The 24,004-nt window shown below is 37.1% G+C and overlaps 1 protein-coding gene across 2 annotated transcripts in view; it reads left to right on the top strand.

The window, feature by feature from the left end:
• pkd1a (polycystic kidney disease 1a) overlaps window positions 1-24,004 on the top strand; it is a 128,381-nt gene that overhangs the window by 26,145 nt on the left and 78,232 nt on the right. For both annotated transcript variants that reach the window (XM_028444780.1, XM_028444789.1), the window contains exons 2-12: window positions 3,609-3,680; window positions 3,769-3,837; window positions 4,611-4,682; window positions 8,993-9,156; window positions 10,240-10,493; window positions 11,190-11,450; window positions 11,593-11,770; window positions 13,171-13,336; window positions 20,076-20,251; window positions 23,158-23,279; window positions 23,358-23,508. In XM_028444780.1, coding sequence (XP_028300581.1) covers window positions 3,609-3,680; window positions 3,769-3,837; window positions 4,611-4,682; window positions 8,993-9,156; window positions 10,240-10,493; window positions 11,190-11,450; window positions 11,593-11,770; window positions 13,171-13,336; window positions 20,076-20,251; window positions 23,158-23,279; window positions 23,358-23,508 — 1,685 coding nt within the window. The remainder of the gene's footprint in view (window positions 1-3,608; window positions 3,681-3,768; window positions 3,838-4,610; window positions 4,683-8,992; window positions 9,157-10,239; window positions 10,494-11,189; window positions 11,451-11,592; window positions 11,771-13,170; window positions 13,337-20,075; window positions 20,252-23,157; window positions 23,280-23,357; window positions 23,509-24,004) is intronic.

The following is a 24,004-nucleotide window of genomic DNA, read 5'->3' on the forward strand; positions in this document are numbered from 1 at the left end:
AAGAATGAGGAAAAAGTTTTTTTCTACTTTTCTTAGAAAATCAGAAATGAAAGAAATGGAATAAGCAATCACTTCAGTGTGAAGGAGCTTATCAATTGCTCTATATCTCTATAAATGTGAACACCTGACATTTACCATGCATTCCCAGTGGGAACGCACGGTAAAGCAGTAGATAAATGATAAAGCAGTAGAAAAATTAAAGGATCCTCTTTTTTTGCTCCAGTGGTGGTAAACTAACATTTTAATCCTGTTTGATTTTAAAATTAACATCTCCAGTATGACCCTCCAGAAGATTTTGTGTATTACTTCTGGATGCAGGGGAGGCTCTTCACACTGTTTTAATGAATGTCAATGTTAGAGATTTTCTGATCACCATTTTTGGCTCCAGAACTAATGTTTAGATTTTTGAGTCTCTGCCAATTTGTTTTTTTTTCCTGATCCACCATTTTTCTATTGTTTTCAGTTATGAAAACTGATATTTAGAAACATCATTATAGTAAATAGTGCAAATACTAAGGGTGTCCCAATCCAATTAAGATATCGGATGTCAGCCCGATATACTGTAGATAGATAGATAGATAGATAGATAGATAGATAGATAGATAGATAGATAGATAGGTGGATAGATACATACATAGATAGATAGATAGATAGATAGATACAATAGATAGATAGATAGGTGGATAGATAGATACAATAGATAGATACAATAGATAGATAGATAGATACAATAGATAGATAGATACAGTAGATAGATAGATAGATAGATAGATAGATAGATAGATAGATAGATAGATAGATAGATAGATACAATAGATAGATAGCTAGATAGATAGATACAATAGATAGATAGATAGATAGATAGATAGATACAATAGATAGATAGATACAGTAGATAGATAGATAGATAGATAGATAGATAGATAGATAGATAGATAGATACAATAGATAGATAGCTAGATAGATAGATAGATAGATAGATAGATACAATAGATAGATAGATAGATAGATATATACAGTAGATAGATAGAAAGATAGATAGATAGATAGATAGATAGATAGATAGATAGATAGATAGATACATACCCTTATTTGAGACCTAACGACAACAGCGTGACAAGCGTAGTTCTGTTTCCCTAAACGGAGCCAGCAGACAAAAACAGCATGTTGTATGATACAGACTTACAGTTTTAAAGCCTCTTCTTGTTGTGGTTTCAACAATATATCCAGGTCTTTTAAAACAAAGCAGAGTGCAGTTTCGAACGTCTTCTCCGGGTCAGCCGCCATGTTTGTTTTGATACTGCTTGGCGCAGGGTATGTGACATTTTTTCCTGTTCAGCTCTTATTGACTCAATCTACTCTGGATTGAGGAAGTGAGCAGAAATGGCGGCATTACCAGAATTAGCACTGCACTATAAAATCTCTACACCATGCACTCCTAATTTTTAGGAACACACCTGCAATAGCAAACAGAGCAAAACTCTAATTTATATTGCTCACACAGGCGCAGAAGTCCAATTAGTATGGATTCAAGAAGCTGAGATCCAATAAGAGGTCTGCATTCATTGTGCAGCGATGGAGGTTATAATGAGAACCTCTATATTAGTTCCATTTTCATTCACTGGTGTTCATCGCTTCTTAATTGCCTTTTTCCCATTGCCTTTTACAGTTAATATTCCAAACCTGGAGCAGACAACTTTCTTGTCAAGCCTTGACAATATACTCTATATATGTGAGTTGATGGTATTGGCTTTAAGATAAGATAGAATAAGCAGAGGTGTAAAGAGTACTGTTATATCCTACTGAAGTAGAACTACTGTTACTTGATTGAAATTGTACTCAAGTATAAGTACAAGTAAGTCATACATAAAATACTCAAGTACAAGTAAAAAGTAGCTCAATTAAATAGTACTCAAAGTAGAAGTAACTAGTTACTTTCACCCCCACGTTTATTTTTGGTAATAAATCTTCCCATGGTTTCCTTGCATACAGTAAACATCTCATGTATAAACTTTAAAAGGCAGAGAGCTTCCTGGAGGCGTGGCTTGTCCAGCTCAGTGCCGCATCAAATTCGTCATCAAAGTGGGAACGCGTCATCAAATTGGAGCGAGGTGTTTGGGCTCGCTCTGCTGTATGAAAGGAGCAAATCACCTTCTAACTAACAATTGAAGGAATCAATGAAAAAAAACACTTTGGGTATGTGTATGAAGCCCCTGATACCCAATAATTCCTGCTCTGTCCTCCACCTTTTGAACTGTTTAAATGAGTTTAAGGCATGGATTTTTTTAGTTTTAATGATCCAAAACTGAAGCTGTTCTGTTTGGTCCCAGCAACTCAAAAGTCTTGTTTAGTCTGAACTCTATGGACAAATATTTAAAGGAGTCTGTGACCAATCTCGGAGTCATTGTCGACTCCGGACTTACCTTTAATAAGCAATAAGCTCTTTTAAAAAAAGAGCTTCTTCCATCTGTGGCGTATCGCTAAACTTAAACCTGTTTTAGGTAAAAAAAAAAAAAGAACTGGAGACTGTTATCCATGCTTTTATCACAACACGACTGGACCATTGTAACTCTCTCTATGTTGGGCTCAGCCAGGCCACCCTCGCTCGCCTCCAGCTGGTACAAAACACTGCTGCCCATTTTTTAACTGGTAAAAGAAACATATACAGTAACACCTCATCTCTCCTCCCTTCACTGGCTCCCTGTACGCCAAAGGGTTGATTTTAAAAATATTTTATTGACTTAGAAATGTCTAAATGGCCTCAGTCCATACCTGTCTGAACTTCTTCAGCCATACACTTCGTCTCGGGCTCTACGCTCAGCCGACAAGCTACTCTTGGCCGTGCCGAGGACAAAAAGGAAGTCCAGAGGGGATCAGGCCTTCTCTGTGGCAGCTCCAAGGCTATAGAACGAGCTACCTTTAAATATAAGAGAGGCCTCTTCTGTTCCTATTTTTAAATCTCTTTTAAAAACACATTTGTTTGCTGCCGTGTGAGTCAATGTGATTTTTAACAGATTTTGTCTTTTAATGTTCAATGTTTTTCTTGTATATATTTTATGTTTTTATTGTACAGCACTTTGGTCAAACCTTGGTTGTGTTTAAACGTGCTTTATAAATAAATTGGATTTGGAATGGGACCGGGACGTTTATTAACAAACAGCATATATATACTGTATATATATTGATATAGGCAATATTATATATTTTTTAAACCACCGAAATAGAAAACTCGATATATCTTGAATCTCGATATATTGCCCAGCTCTAGTGTGTATCTTATCCATTTTAAATGGAGAGTATTTGTAAGTTCACCAAGCCACATTTCAGATAATATTCTAAAAATATTTATCCAATGGTTCTGAACTTTGTGGCACAAAGCAAAACTGTGAAGAAGAATAACTAAGCAACTGTTACATGTGGAGGATGTCTCAGTATAGATTTTATGATATAAAAATGGGGTCACGAACCAACAAAGGTTGGGAACCACTGGATTAGATGTTTATGTTCAGAGTAAGCACTGCCGTGCAAACTGATCAGAATGATTTCTTATTGATATTTACCTGTTTATCCCCACATGCATTATAAACGTGCAATGTTTGTTTCCACAGAGATCTCTCCAAAAACCACATCTCCTCCTTTGGTAGCAACTTGTTAGATCGTCTCACTAGTCTCCAGGAGCTGTAAGTAAAAACCTTATCATGTGGTTGAACTTATTTACTACTGCACAATCACTAGAAGTATTGATCTAAATAAATGTGTCTCTTTAAGATATCTTCAAGGGAACCGGATCAATGTTTTCCCCAGAGGGGTCTTCTGCTGTGGGCCTCTGTCAGTTCTGTGAGTAGAAAGTCCAGGCGAGACATTGACCTGGTAATGCTGATGAAAAGATGACAGTGCTGGAAAGAAATTTAAAAAGAAACCAAAATGAGAGCAGTGGAGGGAAAGTGTGGGCTCAGTCTGGATTTAAGTAGGCAGAGTCCCAGGAGCCAGGCAGCTTTACAAAAACGAAAAAGAAAGAAACGACATACTGTACACCGCACACACATAAACACACACACTAATCACTGCTCGATTAAGTTCAATTACAGCTTACCGCTCCAGGCGCCCTCCCTCCCTCCATCTGTCGCTCTCCTCCTGCCCCCATCCATTACCTTATTTCTTCCACTCATTGAACAGTCAAATAAGCACATGTTTCTATGCTTGTGTGTGTGTGATGAGAGAGAACTCTGATGGTTTCCATAAGTTCTTTCCAAAACCACCACACAACGGCCCCATTATGCAGCCGGCTGGATGGAGGAAGGAGGGAGTGAGACGGAGAAAATGGAGAGGAGAATGAAGGCAACAAGTGTGGACAAAAAAATGCTTTCACAGACTAACGCAGACTCAACTCTGAAGTGTTTTTCTACTACCTGTTGTCGTTCTTGTACCCTTATTTGATTATTGACAACTTTGTATAGAATCTATACCTTTTATTTATATTGTACAACTAAGAGTTCAGAGTGAAAGGAAAGCTGTAAACTCACAAAAGTTTCTATGAACTCACTTCTGCAAGGTAATCATTAATACCTTGGTTACAAAACTAAAAGCATCTTTTTGTTTGTTTCTTTTAGTGATTTGAGCAACAACCTGATCACCACTATAGAGGAAAGAATATGTGACAACCTGTGCAATCTGACCCAGATGTAAGTCACCACAGTTCATTGTTTGACAGTGTGTATCTATGAAATGCTTTGGACACTGCTGTGAGGTTTGAAATAGTTCAAATGTGTCCCCTCGTTCATGCCCTGTTCCTCATTTTTGCCATAACGTATGACCAATTATGTTCACAAGTCAAAGCTTTTAAAAACATATTTTGCATCAGCTACATTATTTAAGCAACAGGCCCCTAATAAACAGCCATCCTGTCCAAACTACACTAAGGCTGTGTTCCAAATCACACCGTACTATACGCTACAAACTCAATGAGTATATACTGTCTACTATATACTATATATAGATATGTAAGGAGGATGACCGATGGTGACCGTTCCTACTGAAGTATGCTTTGAAGTTTCCCAAGATGCATTTTGAACCTAAATAACAAAAACCTGAAGCACACTGAGGCTAAATATCTCTGTTGATTCGCAACCTTTGAAAGTTCTGAAAACATTTTTAGCGAGAAAGTGACCGAGTAGAATAACAACATGTTGTCATTTGATACATTAAACTCGGTGAAACTAACTAATGGAAGACAAGAAGAAATGCAATTGTTTTGAAAAAGGGACTTTTATCTTGAAGCCGGTCCCAGGACGTTTTTACGTTTCACTCGCAATGTATCATGAAGTGATTGAGTATGACTAGTGTGTCCACCATGCATACTTAAGAAATGTCCAGATATAGTATATATCCAGGTATTTCTCGCTTACTCAATCTTGACATATTATCTAATCTGAATGGACTGCTTACTCATTTTGACATCAGACTTAGTGTGACTAGTACATTAGTACAGTATGTGATTTTAAACACAGCCTAAGACTAAAAACAAAGTTGGGACTTTGAAAACTATGTGCCATTTGCCTTAATGAGGTAAAAGTTGACAAAAATGCTCTTAAAGACTAAACCCAGACCGAATTTGTTTTGTCAGATTGTTAATTTTTGATGTTGGTGGCACAGGAAATCATCATTTACTTATTAATTCAGTCATCTCCTTGAAAGACAACCTCTCATACTCCCATTCACTCTTAATGGAGACTCCATTTAACCTATAACCCCTCTATTCTATTCTATTCTATTCTAACATGTTAACTCCCTACAGAAAAAAACCCAAATGGTATAGGGAACGTGAGCTGGGTTTAAACCGTTGTGAGACAGGTTAGTTTTACCCTTCTGATGATGTGTTGTTGCAGTAGTAATCCTATATAAATATATATATATATATATATAATCCATCTTAAAGCGAGTGACAAAAGACCCTAATCAGTAGTAACACTGAAGAAGGGTGTGAGAGGTGCTATAATGGAATTCATCTTTTTGTCTTCTTGTCTTCTGTAATTCCTATTATCTGCCCTTCCTTCATTCCACCTGGCACTGCAAACACTGTGTCTTTTTTGTCAGAACCTTATTCGTACCCTTCACCTCTTTTTCGTATGGTTTTTGTTCTTCCTTCTAAAGAAATATATCTTTAGCCGTACTTTAATATGCCACAGCACAAAGGCACTGAGCACGTTTACGGTGTATATTGGCTCACATGGATGGAGTTACTTTGCCACCTCCTAAAATATGCAGTGAAAGGAATATGTGTCAAAAGAAAATAAAGGGCTATAGGACCATCACAAAGAGTTGCATGTTGTATTTCCATATTATAATGTCAAGTCTGAATATAAAAGCATTTAATTAAATAATTTTATCCTTAACATTTTGAAAAGTTATTAGCTTTTTTGCCAATATCCCATACAGTCCAAAACTTCATTTTCAATATTATTACAGATATATACGGTAGATAGATCCTCTGCCCCCAACCTAATTTTAAGTGTCATTATTATAGATGTCCATGACAAAAATGAGAAAACTAAATCAACTTCAACTATGGAAAAAGTGCCATATTTATTTATAATATATCTCAAACAACTGCACATATCAGTTTTTAAATATCAGTGGAAAAACTAATACCGATGTAACCGATATTTCATTTTAGGCAAGGCACCGAAATCTATTTGTCAGTGATTCTCAAACCTTTTTGGCTAAATTACCCCCATTTTCTTATTTCTGAATCTAAGTACCCCTTTGTCCAGATACATTTTGCTCAGAATACTATGAAAAAAACTACTATAGAGCGTTTTAATTAAAGAGTGTTGACAGTCATTTTAAAGAATCAAACGTTGTAAATAAGTGGAATAAAACAGTATTTAGTGCTTGCTGAATAGATTTATTTTGACAGTTTTTATCATTTCTGGTCATCTTTCATCTCTCTTGGTGTGGGATCAAGACTGACCTTTGTATATTCAGTTCATGTTCTAATTTTTATCATTTTCATCATCATCATTTTTATGATTCATTTTGTGATACAAAACTGTTAACCAAAAATACATATTTTAAAATTCCCAAATTTGTAATGCTTTTATTTATTTGTTTGCAAGGCAATTTATTTGTATAGCGCATTTCATACACAAGCTAACTTAGTGTGCTTTACATGATCAAAAAGTGCAACAGAAAACATTCAACAGCTTAAAAATCAATAAAAACATTAAAATCAGCAGTAAAAACATTTAAAATCATCAACAAACACATTACATAATAACAACATGACCAAAACTCTCTCTCTCATTCATATGTAGTAGAGAAAAAAAGTGCCTTTAACTTTGATTTAAAAATGTTGACATTAGATGCTGACTCCAGCTCTGCTGGCAGTTTGTTCCACTTCTTTGCAGCATAACAACTAAACGCAACATCACCATGTTTACTGTAAACTCTGGGCTCCACTATCTGACCTGTGTCCATAGATCTGAGAGACCTGCTGGGTTCATACCTGACTAACATGTCACTGATGTATTCTGGACCAAACCCATTCACAGATTTATACACCAGCAGCAGAACTTTAAAGTCTATTCTGAGGCTGACTGGGAGCCAGTGTAAAGACTTTAAAACTGGAGTAATGTGATCTGATCTCTTTGTTCTGGTTCAGACCTGAGCTGCAGCGTTCGGAACCAGCTGTAGCTGTTTGATGCTTTTATGGGGGATTCCTGTCAGAAGACCATTACAATAGTCCAGTCTGCTGGAGATAAAAGCATGGACCAGTTTCTCTTGATCTTTCTGAGCCATTAAACCTTCCACTCTAGAGATGTTCTTTAGGTGGTAGAAGATGTTTTTGTGATAGATTTGATCTGACTGCTGAATGTAAGATCTGAGTCAATCAGAACACCAAGGTTTTTGACTTGGTCTTTAGCTTTTAAAGATCGAGACTCAAGATACTTGCTGATAGCAGTCTTCTTTTCCTTGTTACCAAAGACAATCACCTCCATCTTATCATGATTTAGTTGAAGGAAGTTTTCACTCATCCAGCAGTTTACTTTTTCTAAGCAGTCACACAACACCTCAATGGGACTATAGTCATCTGGATTCAGTGATAGATATAGTTGTGTCATCTGCGTAGCTCTGAAAATCAACCTTACAGTTCTGTAAAATGTGTCCTAAAGGAAGCATATAAAGGCTAAACAGAAGGGGTCCAAAAACAGAGCCCTGAGGAACACCACAGGTCATTGGTAATCTGTCAGATTCAAAGTTTCCAATGCTTACAAAATAACTTTGCTCCTCCAAGTATGACTTAAACCATTACATTACTTTTCTAACCCACGTTTGTAATCTGTGTAACAAAATTGTATAGTCCACAGTGTCAAATGTAGCACTTAGATCAAGGGTGCCAGACTCCAGTCCTTGAGCGCCGGATTCCTGAGACTTTTAGATGTGTCCCTGCTCCAACACACCTCGTTGAAACCAATGTGTTGTTATCAAGCTCTGCAGAAGCATGATAACAAGCCATTCATTTGATTCAGGTGTGTTGGAGCAGGGAGACATCTAAAAGTCTCAGGAATCCGGCCCTCGAGGACTGGAGTCCGTTAACTCTGACTTAGATCTAATAGATTGAGAACAGATACTTTTCCTGAATCAGTGTTATGTCATTGATCACTTTGATAAGTAGTACCCCCTGTACCCATAGGGGTACACGTGCCCAGATTTGAGAATCACTGCTTTAAATGATTAAAAAGTGGAACAGAAAGCATGAAACAAAAAATTAATAAATCTACAGTAAAAATAATTAAAATCATTAAATCAACAATATGAAATTAATATAAATTTCCGGCAGCCTCACCATGTTTGCTGCGAACTTTGGGTTCCACTATCTGACCTGTGTCCTTTTATGGCGTATATCAACCAATATTATCGGTGGGTGGATATTATTGTCTATTTCTACTTCTTGGTTATAAATTCTGCCCCTCTGTTTCTTTGTGTCCTCCAGCGATCTGAGTGGTAACCCCTTTGAGTGTGACTGTAAGCTGTTCCGATTGGTCAGTCAGCTTAAGAAAAAAGGGGTCCAGATCCGCCGTCCACAAGCTATGCTCTGCAACCAGCCACCGAAGCTTCGCCAAGAGCCACTGTTTAACATAAGCCAATTAACCTGTGGTAGGTAGCAATAATACACTACACAAAAGGAGAGTTTAATGAGGGTCCGATCCAGCATGATTATTATCTAGGGTTGTTGTTAAAAACTACTGGCAGAGAAAGCTCATGGGTTTGTGCCCTGAAAGACATGCAGTATCCCTATTTTTAATATGCATGTGGGGCTTTCTGAGGGTCTTGGTTGGTTAAAGTTTAAAAAGCCTGAGCATTGAAAAACTAGACAATACTTAAACCAATGTTGGGGTCAATTACATTTTTCAATTACAATTCCTTCTTTAATTACCCATGTTCATTTACAACTCAATTATGATTACAGCAACCAACATTTTTTCCAATTACAAATGAATTGCAATTATTATTTTTCCCCCCAAGTCAATTTCTAAAGTTTAAATTCAGTTATTCACAAATACTGAGCCTGTAAAAAATAAGCCCACAAAACATAACCTTCCTCTTGTGTTAGTTTTCTGTTAGCATCTCTTATGATAACGGGTCAGTTTGACCCATGTCTTAAGTTAGCTGTAAAATATCATCTATCATCAAATTTGATTCTCATCTCTCTGTTACCTTGTTAGGCTTCCTAATCAATGGAAATATTGGTATTAATATTTTTGGTGTGGGCGTCTGAGCCTTTCTTTCTGTCAGTAGATTTAAATTTTTTTTAAATGGTAAAATTATCCTCTAGCGAACTGACAAATAAAGTTGATATTCATATTTTGATAATTATGTATGTTTAAGCCAAAGAACTGTAACTTTGTTCCCCAGGTTTGCATTTATTTAAATGTAAATGTTTTTATAGAATTTCCATACCAGTTACAATTACGAGGTCAGTTATCTGAACTCAATTACAATCAAATTACAATTGCAACAACAACATGTATTTCCAATTACAAGTATAATTATGTCATAATTTTAATTAATTATCAATTACATGATTATAATTATAATTGACCTAAATCTTGACTTCAACAGGTAAATATCAGTCTTTGGCTGGCTTTGTGTTGCCAGTAGCTGCATGAATTTAAGCGCGATAAACATTAAAAAAGATTTAACTAACAGCCATGTTGTGACGCTCCGTCTTTACTTCAGGTCCAAACTACGCAGCATGTCTTGAAGACAGCAGCAGTGGTGGAGGCGGACGAAGCGAGCTTGTCATCTTTTCTTCTTCTATTCCTGGAAACTTCACCCGGGAACAGTGTAACAGTGTGTGTTTTAGTGAAGCATCACATCTCTACGGGGGTCTGGGGGAGAGGCATGAGTGTCTCTGCAGCACCAATTCTCAACCCAACTTGATCAGTGAAGCTCAGTGCTCCACCGCGTGCACAGATCCTAATGTCATGCAGGTATGAATGGTACCTCAGATCTTTACGTTTATAACTGCTTGGTCAGTTTATGTTTTTCTTGAACTGATATTTTTATGATGTCTTGACATGGGGTATTGCTTAAAATCTCATCTGTAGCCTTTTTTTTCCAAAATGCACAAATGGATTTCTTATAAAAATTACTGGCAACACTTTACTTGAAATTTTATACATACTGTAAAGGCTGACATTACACTGTCATTATTATGACATGACACCTGTCATTAGCATGAATAAGGTGTCGTGAAGACTTCACTAAGTGTTGTTTGTTACCCTAACCCAGGGCTATTCAACTGGTGGCCCGCGGGCCAAAACCGGCCCATTCCTCAAACTCAACCGCCTGTGACCCATCTATCCATAGTTGGTGAATAACCTGTTTAATGTCCACTAAAAACTGGTGTCATAAATTAGAAAAAAAGGCGTCATAAATTAGCAAAAGTCGTTATAAATTGGCATAAGGTGTCATAATTTAGTGAAAGGTGTCATAATTTTGCAAAAGGTGTCATAATTTAGCGAACGACACTTAATGACAGCCTTCATGACACCTTAATCATGCTGACAGATAATGACAGCGTAATATCAACCTTATGTATAAAACTTCAAGTAAAGTGTTACCAATTTATTATATGATTAACTTCGTTATGGTTTCTTGCTCATGTGCTTTCTCATTCTCTGCAGCAATGTGGCTGGACATTGGCTCGTGATGTATTTGTGGTAAAGTTTTCAATTTCACTGCAACCTCTCCCACTGCAAAGCGTCCACGACCTCGTCACCTTCACCACCTCCTCCTCGGTCACGCCCCTGATACTGTCCTGGGACTTTGGCGACGGCTCTGCTCGGGTCAATACAACAGGAGCTGCTTTGACGAAAGTGTCTCACAAATATGGCCTCCCGGGGCGTTATACTGTCAGCGTGATGGCCTGGGCCGAACAAAAAGAAGTAAGATACACAATAAAGTGAAATCATACCTCACACATCACTTGGAGGCTCACATTAGCACTGAGTATGTTTTTATGCAGGATTTGTGTGTGCATTCATGCAGGTTTGTTAAAATGCTAATAGTGTTGTTGCTCATGTTCAGGTAGTTCACGTGTCTACACGCAGAGAGGTGATGGTGACGCTTCCTCCCAAGCTGGAGTTGCACTGTCCACCGCTCTCAGTGGCTAATAACAGTCTGGACGTCCAGCTGGTCAGTTGGGGAGCTGTTGGCTTAAACGTAGACTGGAAGATTACAAAAGACGGTGTCCAGATTGCCAAAGGTAAAAACTGAGCAGCTAATATTGCACAGCTGGCAGACGATCAATACTGATTGATTCGACTCTTGTTGCAATCAACATTTATTTAGTCTGAGCTTTACTGCTGATGAAGGTCTCAACATCCTGTGATGATCCCTGTGGGTGGTATCTGGATTAAAGGCTATGCTCTGGAAGTGCATCCATCTGTTTTTCTGTTTGATTGTCTTCGGTTTGATTGTCTATATATCATCCATCCATCCGGTTGTCTGTTTGATTGCCCATATATTCATCAATCCATCCATCCATCCATCATCCATTCATCCATCTGTTTTTGTCTGATTATGCCTATATCATTCATCCATTCATTCATCCGTTTGTCTGTCTAATTATCCATATATCCATCCATCCATTCATTCATCCGTTTTACTGTTTGATTGTCCATATATCCATCAATCTATCCATCCATCCATCCATCCATCCATCATCCATTCATCCATCCATCCATCTGTTTTTGTCTGATTATCCCTATATCATTTATCCATTCATTCATCCGTTTGTCTGTCTAATTATCCATATATCCATCCATCCATTCATTCATCCGTTTTTCTGTTTGATTGTCTATATATCCATCCATCCATCCATCCATCCATCCATCCATTCATCCATCCATCCAACTGTTTTTGTCTGATTATCTCTATATCATCCATCCATGTTTGCAACTGAGAACAGATTTTTTTTCCAGTATAGATATAGAATCAACCTCGCTTTTTAAAAAAGACAAACAAACAAAACAATTTAATATATTGGCATTGTTATTTGGATATTTAAAACCAATCAGAATTACACCGTTTTTTTTACTGTTTGGTTTTTCCGTTTTCCTGTTTCTGGTTTTAAATTAATGAAACAAAAAAAACAATTTTTCAATATTTTTATTTGGTTTTGAAACGAAATAACCAAAGAACAAAGGGTACACGGATTGTTCATATATATATATATATATATATATATATATATATATATATGAATTTTTCTGTATGAATCCAATCATCAAAGGTTATAAGGAAAATACTTTATTTATAATGTATTCCAGCCATATTTTCCATTAATAATCTGTGGTAGGTATGATCCTCTTTTGCGACACTTCACAGCAGGCGTTTATAGGTCTAGAGGTAGATATTACATCCAGTTTGTTCTGGGTCTACCCACAGGATGCTTCCCAGTTGAGGCAAGAAGCAGTTTCAACAGCCCTGGCTATTCAATCACTATCCATAGTTACCTATACTTTAGATAGTTGTTGCACTGGTTTTCAAATACACTTTGACTGTCAATACCGTGTAAATATATTTCTGTTTTGTATGAAGGGTCTTAGCAGTGATGCTATAGATTATTTGTAAAACCATGTCTATGTGTCCGTCCTTTTCCAGCCTCCGGTCATTGTCCAAAAGATGTGCTGTACCACACTGAGACGTCGAGCTGTTTCCACATCATTCCAGAGCAGCTGAGTGTTCGCCAGTGTTCGGACCGCGGCGGTAAACTGGCTGTCGTCTGCAGTGTCGCACTCCGTAACCTACTGGCGTACAAAGTTACACAGTGAGTGTTTTCAACAGTAGAGTTTGGATTGTGTCAAATCAAAAATAAATCGTAAGGTGTCTGAGTAACCTCAGTATAATGTGAATCCTGAATTGGACCCTTAATCAGATGGGATAATCCTCAGGAATTAGACTGGAGAAACATATACAGAACAGTTGTCACCTGAGGGTGCCCTCAGGCCTGTTCTAACAGTATTAGTCACCAATGTGCTCCATCTAAAATCTGATTTACTTGATTCTGCTAAAGATGCTGCTAATTTGATGTATGGATTGTGTTAATATATATATATATATATATATATTTTTAAAGAAATGGAAAGTGGATTAAAAAAAACCATTTGGCCGACATCACTGTTAGATTGTACCAAACATGCTGTTATTTACAATTAGTTAAAAGTTGTTAGTAGCTAGTAATTTCCCTCAGTAATTAAAGTGAAACTTGAGTATTTCAAAAGTGCATATCAAACTGGTAGCCGTTCGCATTATTCAGTAACTTTGAAGTAGCCAGCAGTGTCAGAAATGTTGGTGACTCCTGATAGAAGAATATGAAGAGCATGAAAAATGACATCACTCTCACCCTTTAAGACAGACATGGGCAACTGAGGGCCCTGAAGTAAATGCACAAAATGAGTTAAAACTTACAGAAATCTACTCTAGACAGCATATATACACAGAATAACTCCAAAAACACACAACGGCAAAAACAAAACAACAAAAAGAAACCCAACACCAAATGAGACAAAAAATATAAAATTACAAAACCACAAAAAAAATACAGAAAATGAATACTGTACACAAAAAATACACAAATTGCCTCATAACACACAAACACAACAACATACAAACAAAATGAGAGGAAAATATGCTAAATTACTTCAAAAACACACATGAAACAACAGCAAAAACACACATGACAACAACAGAAAAATCAGAAAAAAATTACACAAAACCACCACAAAAAAGCAAAATAAAACTACACACAAACATATTGTTCTTCCCTGTATTAATGCTCACGTTGGTCATTATTCTAAATGCTGACATGTATGTAGATAATGTGGCTCTCAGATCAGAAAATTACATTTTTGTAGCCCTGCTGTGATAAACGTTGCCTACCACTGCTTTAAGGTGTCCTGCTAAATTCCCAAGTGTTCCCAACCATTGGGGCCTGAGTGAATAAACCTCAATATATTGAGGTATTAAGACAACCCAGCATTTGTTGCTAATGATTGACTGGAGAACAATAAAGGGGTTTGACATGGTGTCTTCCTCTCATTGTGCACATTTTTTCACACTATAAATAGATATGACGTGTCACAACAACATTGTTATGCTACAATCTGGTTGTAGCTACAAGGCAATGCTAAAAAAAACGATTGCTAAGAAAACAAATTCTGAACTTTTATTCTTGATCAGTGATAAAATGTTAATAAAATGTGTTTTATTGCATCTGCATGAAGTAGGCTGCTTTGAATATGACTCTGAGTGTATGTTGTCTGGAAGTAGGCAGTGTTTTGTTTGTATGTATATTTTTTGGGGGTGATTTATCACACTGTTATGTGTTGTCCATATGTGATGGAATGGATGAAGACGCCATGTGGATTTGTCTTTGCTACAAGGAGAACGTTTCTCAAGTCTTTTGTGTTCAGGAATGTCTTGAAAACACAGCTATAAAAGCACAGCTGAACTTAAGTGAACTAGGTAGTGTGTGTGTGTGTGCGCGCGTGTGCGTGTGTGCGTGCATGTGTGTGTGGAACCACTTTTCTTTGTTTGCCCTGTTTTTGGTGAATTCCTAATGACATTTTTTTGATTGAACTGATGTGAGAGATCAATTTACGCCATAAACGATAAACTTTATTCCTAATTTTTGGAACACAAGCACCAGATGTCAGTCTAAATATAATGTGCGTTTTTGTTTTGTTTTTTGTGTTTTTTTTCTCTGTCACTCCCACATTTATTTTTAGTGAACATGTGCAGTCCACATTTGGACCCATGGTGAGAAAATCAAAATGTATTGAACTGTAGGAAGTACAATGAAGCACAACATCTTACATCATCCACTCACCGGGATTATAATCAGCATCTTCCTTCTGCAATCACTGATTGATTAACTCAGGCTGATCATCAGTGTAATAATGACTTTGGCTTTACGTGAACTGGTTTTAAAACGGCCTGAATAAGGCGTCTGTGACTCGTCCTTTAGGTATCTGAGCAAGCGAGATTTTCTGTTTGATTTTTATTTTCCTATTAAACAAGTAAACTTTGCCTGTCTATGAATACATATAGAAATATAGCTTTTTATCTCATCTTTTTTCTGTTTTAGGTATGAAGTAAATATTAAATCATCTCTGCGTATATTAAGTGTGACTAAAAATATAAAGGTTTTAAGATATCTCCAGTTTACTGATAGACCCTTTGATTGTTTGTATATATTGTGACGTATTTTGTTGGGTGGGGCTTAGCCTGGAGGCAAACCATCATAGATATATATAAACACTAGCTTACCCGCTCTGTTAGACAATGAGAGCGACCTAGCAACGTGGCAGCCATCTTACCTCAGCCAGCTGGCCCCGCTCATTACATCGATGTCAGTGGTGCATGTACTATTTAAATAACCCTGACTTTCTCAATTTTCAACCAATTTTCTAACGACAATCGACAATTTCAACATGTACAAGCATCCTGTGTCATACCTACATATAATAAGGTCTGTAATAAGGCAAACCGTTTGTTTATCCGTCAATATTTCATTGAGTTATGAGTCTTTTTTGTTTAAGCTGATTACTCACCTTCCAACAGTTACCGTAGAGCACGTCAGAATGTCAGAACGCCAGTTGTCTGAGGTAAGATGGCCGCCGTTGAGCTACGCTGGCGAATCCCGCTTGTGTCATCTAGTGTTTATATATATCTATGCTTTAGCCAGCGGCGTTTCCTGTTTATGCCTCCAGCCATTAAGGGGTCTATTGGCTCCCATATCACATATAAAGACTTCTAAATTAGGTGCCCATGCAATTAGATTACTATTATTTACTAACATTTCCAACGCAGATTTAAAACTGCCTATTTGAATTAGGGATTTGCGCACAGAGATTGGGGTGGGATCGCAGTTAGTGGAAGAAGAGGATAAACATATTTTCGAATTACAGCCAACAAATGTAATTATAACAGTTGGTAATCTAGACCAGTGGTTCCCAAACTTTCCACAGTCCCGTACCCTTCAGACATTTAACCCGAAGTCATGTACCCCCGACTCCTGCACACTTAAAAAACATAATAATGTAATGTCATATACAATGTAGCCTACAGTAAAATTTGTCCCTTAATTTTACCTATGCTATTGAGGAGTAATATGATTAATGATATATGTAAGGACACAATAAAACATCTTATTTAGAATTATTACCTGATTTATTTCATTAATTAGCCTACTGGCATTTTCAGTGACAAAAAGTTATCTGTTTTTCATCACCCTCAAACTGCTGAATTACTCACCACAACTTTAATGAAAAAGTGTGAGATTGAGAGGATGCATATCACTCTGCAATGTTTAACTGAATTTATGAGAGTCTGAGACTTCAATGCTGAAAATCCACTTTCACACACAAGTACGAGGTGGCAAAAGCATCAAAGTCTTGACAGCACGTTTGGCTAGCGCAAAGAAATGTAGCTCTCGTCATAATTGCCCTTTTTAGGCCGGGCTACCGGACTCAAAATGCCACTCACTTTTTTCTTCTTATTCCCAAGTGTCCCCAAAAGAAAAAAAATAAATGAAAGATGATTTCTCATTTATTTGCGAGTCAAATATTGCGACAGTTGGTGGTACCGAATAATTGGCACATACCAATATATGAATGATGCCCATTACCCCAGGAGCCCTATTTTTGAAATTACTACTCCTCCGTTAGTTCTCGTTAGATCAAAATGCAGTTTGGTATGAATACTCTATAAATGAATATGATGAGTCGCTTGGAGGCCTTTTTTTAAATGGGCTCCATTTCCCCCATTTCCGGTAATTTTCAAATTTATGGGAACTTAGTCGTGTGATATATCGTTTCAAAGGTAATTCATCGTAGATTACGACTGTGCCTCACACAATTCAATTAGAGGCCCGGGGGTCCACCCCCCTTTTTTTTGTTGCAATTTCTATTAAAGTTGTTTTCTCATTTATTTGTGAGTCAAATAATGCGACAGTTTGTGGTACTAAATCATTGACACATACCAATATATGAATGGGGTCCATTACTTTGTATGTGCAACGGGGGTGCCAGGGGGGACCCCTCGGGCCCCATTTTTCAAATGACCACTCCTCCATTAATGCTCGTTGAATCGGGCTGTAATTTGACATGGATATTCTATGAGCGGATGTCAAGAGTCTCTCAGAGACCTTTTTTTACTCAGTGGAACCGAGTTATTTGACTGAATTCTCTGGAACGTGGTACGTGCTATTTGGCGCTGAGACATTCCGCGGGCCCGGCCGTAGTTCATCCGAACTTGTTTGATGAGAGTAGTCTTACATAGTTCAATGTGTAATTTGTGACAATGCATGGAGGCTCCTGACTGCTGGTCTATTTATATTCTATTTTCCAATTTTTACCCCTGTACCCCACTTTGGGAACCTAGGGTGTATAGAATTGCGCACAGAAAGTGGTGTGGGATCGCAGTTAGTGGAAGAAGAGAATAAACATATATGTTGATAATCTAGACAATACACAAGATGTAGAAGAAAAAAACAAAGGGAAAAAAATCATAGATATTATGCTGGTGTTTTTATCACTTCAAAATACACTTTTCCGTTTTCTACCAATGTGCTCGTCTCGCATTCTCGGACCATTGCAGCATAAAGCTGACAGTTATCTCCTGCAACATGATACACAGGAAGTTGACTGTTTTAAGTAGAAAAGGGGTAGAATTAAATAGTTAAATGCTTCTTTTTCCTACTCCCTTTTCAAACATGTGAAGTTAATATTGTTTCAACTGTTTTCAATTGATTTAAGTGTTTTCATTTGCTCTTTTGTTTTGTTTCTTCTTCTTGCTCTTTTTTATTGCTCTCTACTCATGTTTGAAATAAAGCCTTCATTCATTCATTCATTGTGCAAAACAGTGACACAATCTGCCCAAATTAGTCTTGTATGGTTTAGACGCAGTGGTTCCCAACCTTTTTCGGGTCGTGACCATATCACGAATTTTTGGCAACCCCAGACACATTTTTTTTTTCTTCTCTAGAATGAGTTTTTTGATCATCTTTGTTTTACTGTTACAATTACAGAGTGACAAGATGCACTAGCTTATACTTCCTTTTTTTTTTAACTCGATCTGTTTTTGAGAAAGTGAAAGTAATAAATACAATTGTTTGAGATTGTGTGTGGTGTTTTAATTTGAAAGTAATCACTATTTTTTTTAATCAATTACTAAACATTTCAGGCAACCCCAGTTAACTTCCAGGCGACCTCACATGGGGTCACGACTAAACATTGAGCTAACATACACACTGAGCTGTCACACATTAAGAAAAGTTGAACTCACACATAATTGTCGTGCTACAAAGATGTTTGTTTTGGCAGTAAAATGTTTTTTTTTTTTTTTCACGATCCTGACCATGTTCCGTGATGTCATTATTTTGAACGCCTTCTGGCTGACAATGTGTCTTAGTTAATATCCAATTTAGGTTTTGTTTTCTTTTTCCAACCAAGCCTTTAGAAGCTGATTGAAGTTGCTTTAAATGATTGCCTTTGTCTCGTTGCTCATTCTGTCTGTCGCCATTAATCGATTGTTTGCCTGTGAACTTTGCTGACGTCTGACTCCACTGATAGGATACAAATAACTCTTCATTTTTTGTGATTCCTAAAATATAATTCAGCTGTTTCCAAAAGATCTGAACTTTTTTCTTTGTGTTTATTTATGCTTTCTGATAAGTACATTTCATTTGATAGAAATAACCTGAATTTAAAGCAATTTAAACATAAATACATAAAGTTATCTTCTCAAAGCATAAGTGTTAAAGGGAAAAGATTGTAAATAGGTGTGTATATACTTGTGTACAGTATGTGTGGACAGATGGATGTATTGTGGATTGCATGAATTGTATACTTATATAGATATTTATCAATGAATTATGTATATTTATAGTGAAAATAGGTGTATATTATAAGAAGATTATATGTATAGTACTCGATATTACAAGAGGTAGGATCATATACGTTTATACTTCCTCCTACTTCTTTTTGAACATGTACAGGCTTCACGAGCAGGATTTTGTAACCATTTGTTCTCTCTTTTCTTTGTTTGATTTATTTATTTATGTATTTATTTATTTTTATTATTATTATCATTATTTTTTTCATTGTGGTAGATACACTGTTGTTGTGTTCACGTTCGAAATAATCAACCAGTCAAAAAACCTTTACATATATAATTTTAATCTACTTCTTTTTTTCTTCAAAATGAAAAAAAAAATTACATTAAGTTTAATTAACTCAACTGAACTTTATTTATATAGCGCAAATTACAACAAAGTCATCTCAGAGCGCTTAACAAAATATAAAGTCCGTAGAAGAAAGAAAGAAAGAAAGAAAGAAAGAAAGAAAGAAAGAAAGAAAGAAAGAAAGAAAGAAAGAAAGAAGATCCACACGAACAAGCAAATTAAACTATTATTCATTAAGATAAATTTTTTTTGTTTGTTTGTTTGTTTGTTTGTTTGTTTGTTGAGCTTGGCATCAAGTGATTCCGTGTTTTATATTTTCCAGGGAACGTGGCCTGCGGCTCGGCTTTAGCGATGTCGACTTCTCTGGTAAACTGCGTTGGGTGAATGGATCCGATGCACAGGAAGGCGATGTCTGGGTTTCCCTCGACCAGCACGGTCAGACCAGTTCTCACCTCACTGACGGCAAGCGAGCTTATGTGTGCCAGTACACGCCTCAAGGTAAGCTCACAGTCACACACTGACACTTGTGTGACTGTGGCTCTATTCTCCCATTCATGTAAGTCCAAAAAGCCGTGCAGCAGTGCTGTTTTTGGTTGTGTGCTATTCTCCCCCTGTTAGTCGCTGGGCGCCTTCATCCCAGTTACGCATTGTGGTTGGGAGCAGCCCTCAAATCTGCCCTTGCGCGCATTCTCCGGTGTGCGTAAGTCCTTTTCCTCTTACGCGCCTCTAACCCTGGAATAAGTGCAGCACCTCGATAAGGTAAAACATTTAATTGCACTAGAAATATGGACTTAGTTACATTTGAAGCGACACGGACTTGTGCGTCGCGCAGCAGCAGCTGTGATCACACAGCTGCTGCTTCACGATCATTTCAAATTCTGACAGACGCAGACTTCTGTCCACGTTGGTCACAGTGATTCAACTATTTTCATACTACGTTCAACGTAAAGTCACAGTTTGATCCATGACAGAGTGAAACAAGCTGTCATATGAGTTGGTGAAATGCGGATGAGGATGGACCAGGAACTGTTCCCACACATATTTTAATGAGGCTCAGCTCAGGTCGCTTTAAACTATTTATATTTAAAACTGCGTATAATGGAAGCCAATAGTTCCGTTTCACTGCAAACATCCCTCTATATTAAAGCAGGACGCTCTGCGGCCGCGTTATTTCCTCATTTCTCCAACGCATCTAACTCGGTCACGCTTTACAGCGATGATGATGATGATGATGATGATGATGATGATGATGATCAAGGAGAGAGATTTTAACTCTGACTCGGACAGAATCCTCAGTCACACTGCAATAATCTGATCAAATCAACCTGTTACATTGTTTATCAATGAAGGCGTTTCAAATTAAAAGTGAACTTTATCATTTTCACAGATTTTAATGACATTTACAAGCGTTGGGAAAACTCCGAGTTCCGTGATTTCTAGACAGCCCAAAAAAATGACATCACCGCCTCCTTTCCTTCAGCCCGCCTTCATTCATACATACGCGCTTTTTGGCTCCTTACGCGCGGTGGGCGTGTCAGCAACCTGGACCGCAGAATACGCGTTGGCGAGAAGCGCGTAACTGTAGGCGCACAAAGAAGCGCTTAGACCCCTATATGAAGGCTACAATCAGAGAGAGAAAAAACTGTATTATAGGATACTTTTCTACTCTAAAGTAGGATTTTTTTAAGCCCTGTTTCAAATTTCAACCCATTAAGGCACGACAATCAAGAATAAAGAGGGAACCCGAACAGCCTCTGTTCAGCATCATTAAACACAATTGTGAGCCTGACAGCTTTGAGCTCCGTTTATACTTTCCATTGATGCAAATTGGTTGTATTGATATTATCCAGGCAGCTGCTGATTGGTAAAGTACCTTTGAAATGATTGTCTATTCATCTCATTTTCACATTCACACATTTTTCAAGCTTTTTTGCTTCTTAAAAATAGCGAACTGAAAACTGCTGTTTTTTTTTTTAATAGAGCAGGCAAACACTGACTCTGATCAGCCTCTGGGTTCACATATACTATACTGTACAGTATTTTCGAACCTGCACTGCCAATATTTGCATATTGTGTTTCATGAAAACATTGACACAAATTGAATTGAATTAAAATTTTAAGCAAAAACAAAACACTCAATTGTCCAACTAATCAGCCAAAAGGGTGTAGGTGGAAGCAAAAGCTTATCCATCACAAAAACAAAACAAGGCTCAGTGTTTCTCAAATGGTGGCACGTGTACCCCTAGGGATACTTGATGGCACTCCAGGGGGTGGAAAGGAGAAGCATTAAAAATATGGGGTTTCATAATGGTTTTTTTTTTTGTTAGAAATGATAATCACTGTGAATATTACCACCAACTTACAAAACGACACAAAATTGAATAATGAATAATAAAAAAGAACAGACAAACCACAACAAAATACACAAAATGACACCAAAAACACACACACTAAGTGAGAAAAATACTTACTATTACCAGCAACACACAAAACAACAACAAAGACACACTAAATGAGAAAGATCACTACAAAATACACAAAAATAACACAGAAACAGATTTGTTTATTGACTTCTTTCTTTTTTTCACTGCTTTATGACATTATCCAAATATTTAAACAATGTAGGGTCACACTTTATTTGAAGTTTTATATGTAAGGCTGACAATACGCTGCAGTTATCTGTTATTAGCATGAATAAGGTGTCATTAAGTGTTGTTCGCTAAATTATGACAACATTGGAGCTATATTGGTTATTTTTGGGTTAGGTGGAGGGATCTAGTGAGGTTAGGTAGGGTTAGGGGCAGGTTTGGGGTCAATTGTAATTGTAATCATATAATTGATAATTAATTACAATTATGGCGTAATTATAATTGTAATTTTAAAAATCTGTTGCTGTCAATCATAATTAAATTGTAATTGAGTTCAGATAATTGACTTTGTAATTGCAATTGCATGAAAATTCTATAATAATTGTAATTTAACGCAAAACTGGAGAACATTTCTATGTACAGTTCTACACATATGCAGTTAACAAATATTAAAATATGTTTCATATCAAGTTTTACCACATTTTACCAATATTTTCATTGCTTAGGAAGCCTAGCAAGGTAACCAATAGATTATTGGGGTTAGTGCTTAGGGTTAGGGGTGAGGGTAACAAACAACATTTAATGACAACCTTCATGACACTTTATTCATGCTAATAACAGGTGTCATGTTATAATAATGACAGTAATGTCAGCCTTATGTATAAAACTTGAAGTAAAGTGTTACCCTATGTAGTCTAAAATCAGATCAAACATTTGCATTTCACATAAGATCAAAAATCCAGTGCTATAGGACAGTATTTTGGGTTTTGTTTGCAGTTTAATAGTTATTAATTTATTTATTTTCTTTCTCTCTAGTTCATGTCCCAGATGCTGGAGTTTACATGGTTGGTTTGGCAGTGTTTCCCACCCATAACGCTTTACTCCACGCCTCATCTACGACACTTTCTGCTTCCAAACCTCCCAGCAGTGCTGTCGAGGTGAACTTAGACATGAGCTTTTATGTTCAGGCACCGAAGACGTTTGAACCAATGTGTTCCCTTATCCTTTTCACACAGGTGCTGCTGTTTCCCGCCATGAGCTTCATCAAGGAAGGTCGTCTTTCCTCCCTCGAGTTAATCACCCAGGAGCTCACTACAGAGATCAATGTGCGATTCCAGATTTATAGACCTCACTGCCATTACCCCCACGTACACCTGCTGCTTCCCAGTGAGTCACACACACGGCACCACGCTGACACGCAATAACTCGTCGCACGTATCCCGACGAGGGGTCTGAAGGTGTTTGATGATCTGGAAACCACCTGAGCCACTTACATTCAGTCACACACAAACATGTGATGTCTTCCCCCAAGTTGTCCAATAAGCAGTGGATGAATGTGGGAGATCCTGAGCAGAGAGGTCAGATAGGAGAACGTGTGAACAGGGCATCAATAACAGGACACACTGCAACATTAGAGCTCAATTCAACCATTTATTGGTAGTGATCTGCTTCTGATGCTGTGTGTATCTCCTACAGGTTTGATGTAAAAATTCCAATATTGGCACTAATTTAAGACATAATGGGTTTTCTATTTACAGATTATACACAGTAGATAAAAAGATGAACAGAATGTTTTTGTTTCCATTAGTTAGAAGCATTTTTTTCCCCTTCATATCAAGTCAAGTTTATTTATATAGCACATTTCATTTACAGGACACAATAC

The sequence above is a fragment of the Gouania willdenowi genome, chromosome 1 (assembly GCF_900634775.1).
Source record: "Gouania willdenowi chromosome 1, fGouWil2.1, whole genome shotgun sequence".
Lineage (NCBI taxonomy): Eukaryota > Metazoa > Chordata > Actinopteri > Blenniiformes > Gobiesocidae > Gouania > Gouania willdenowi.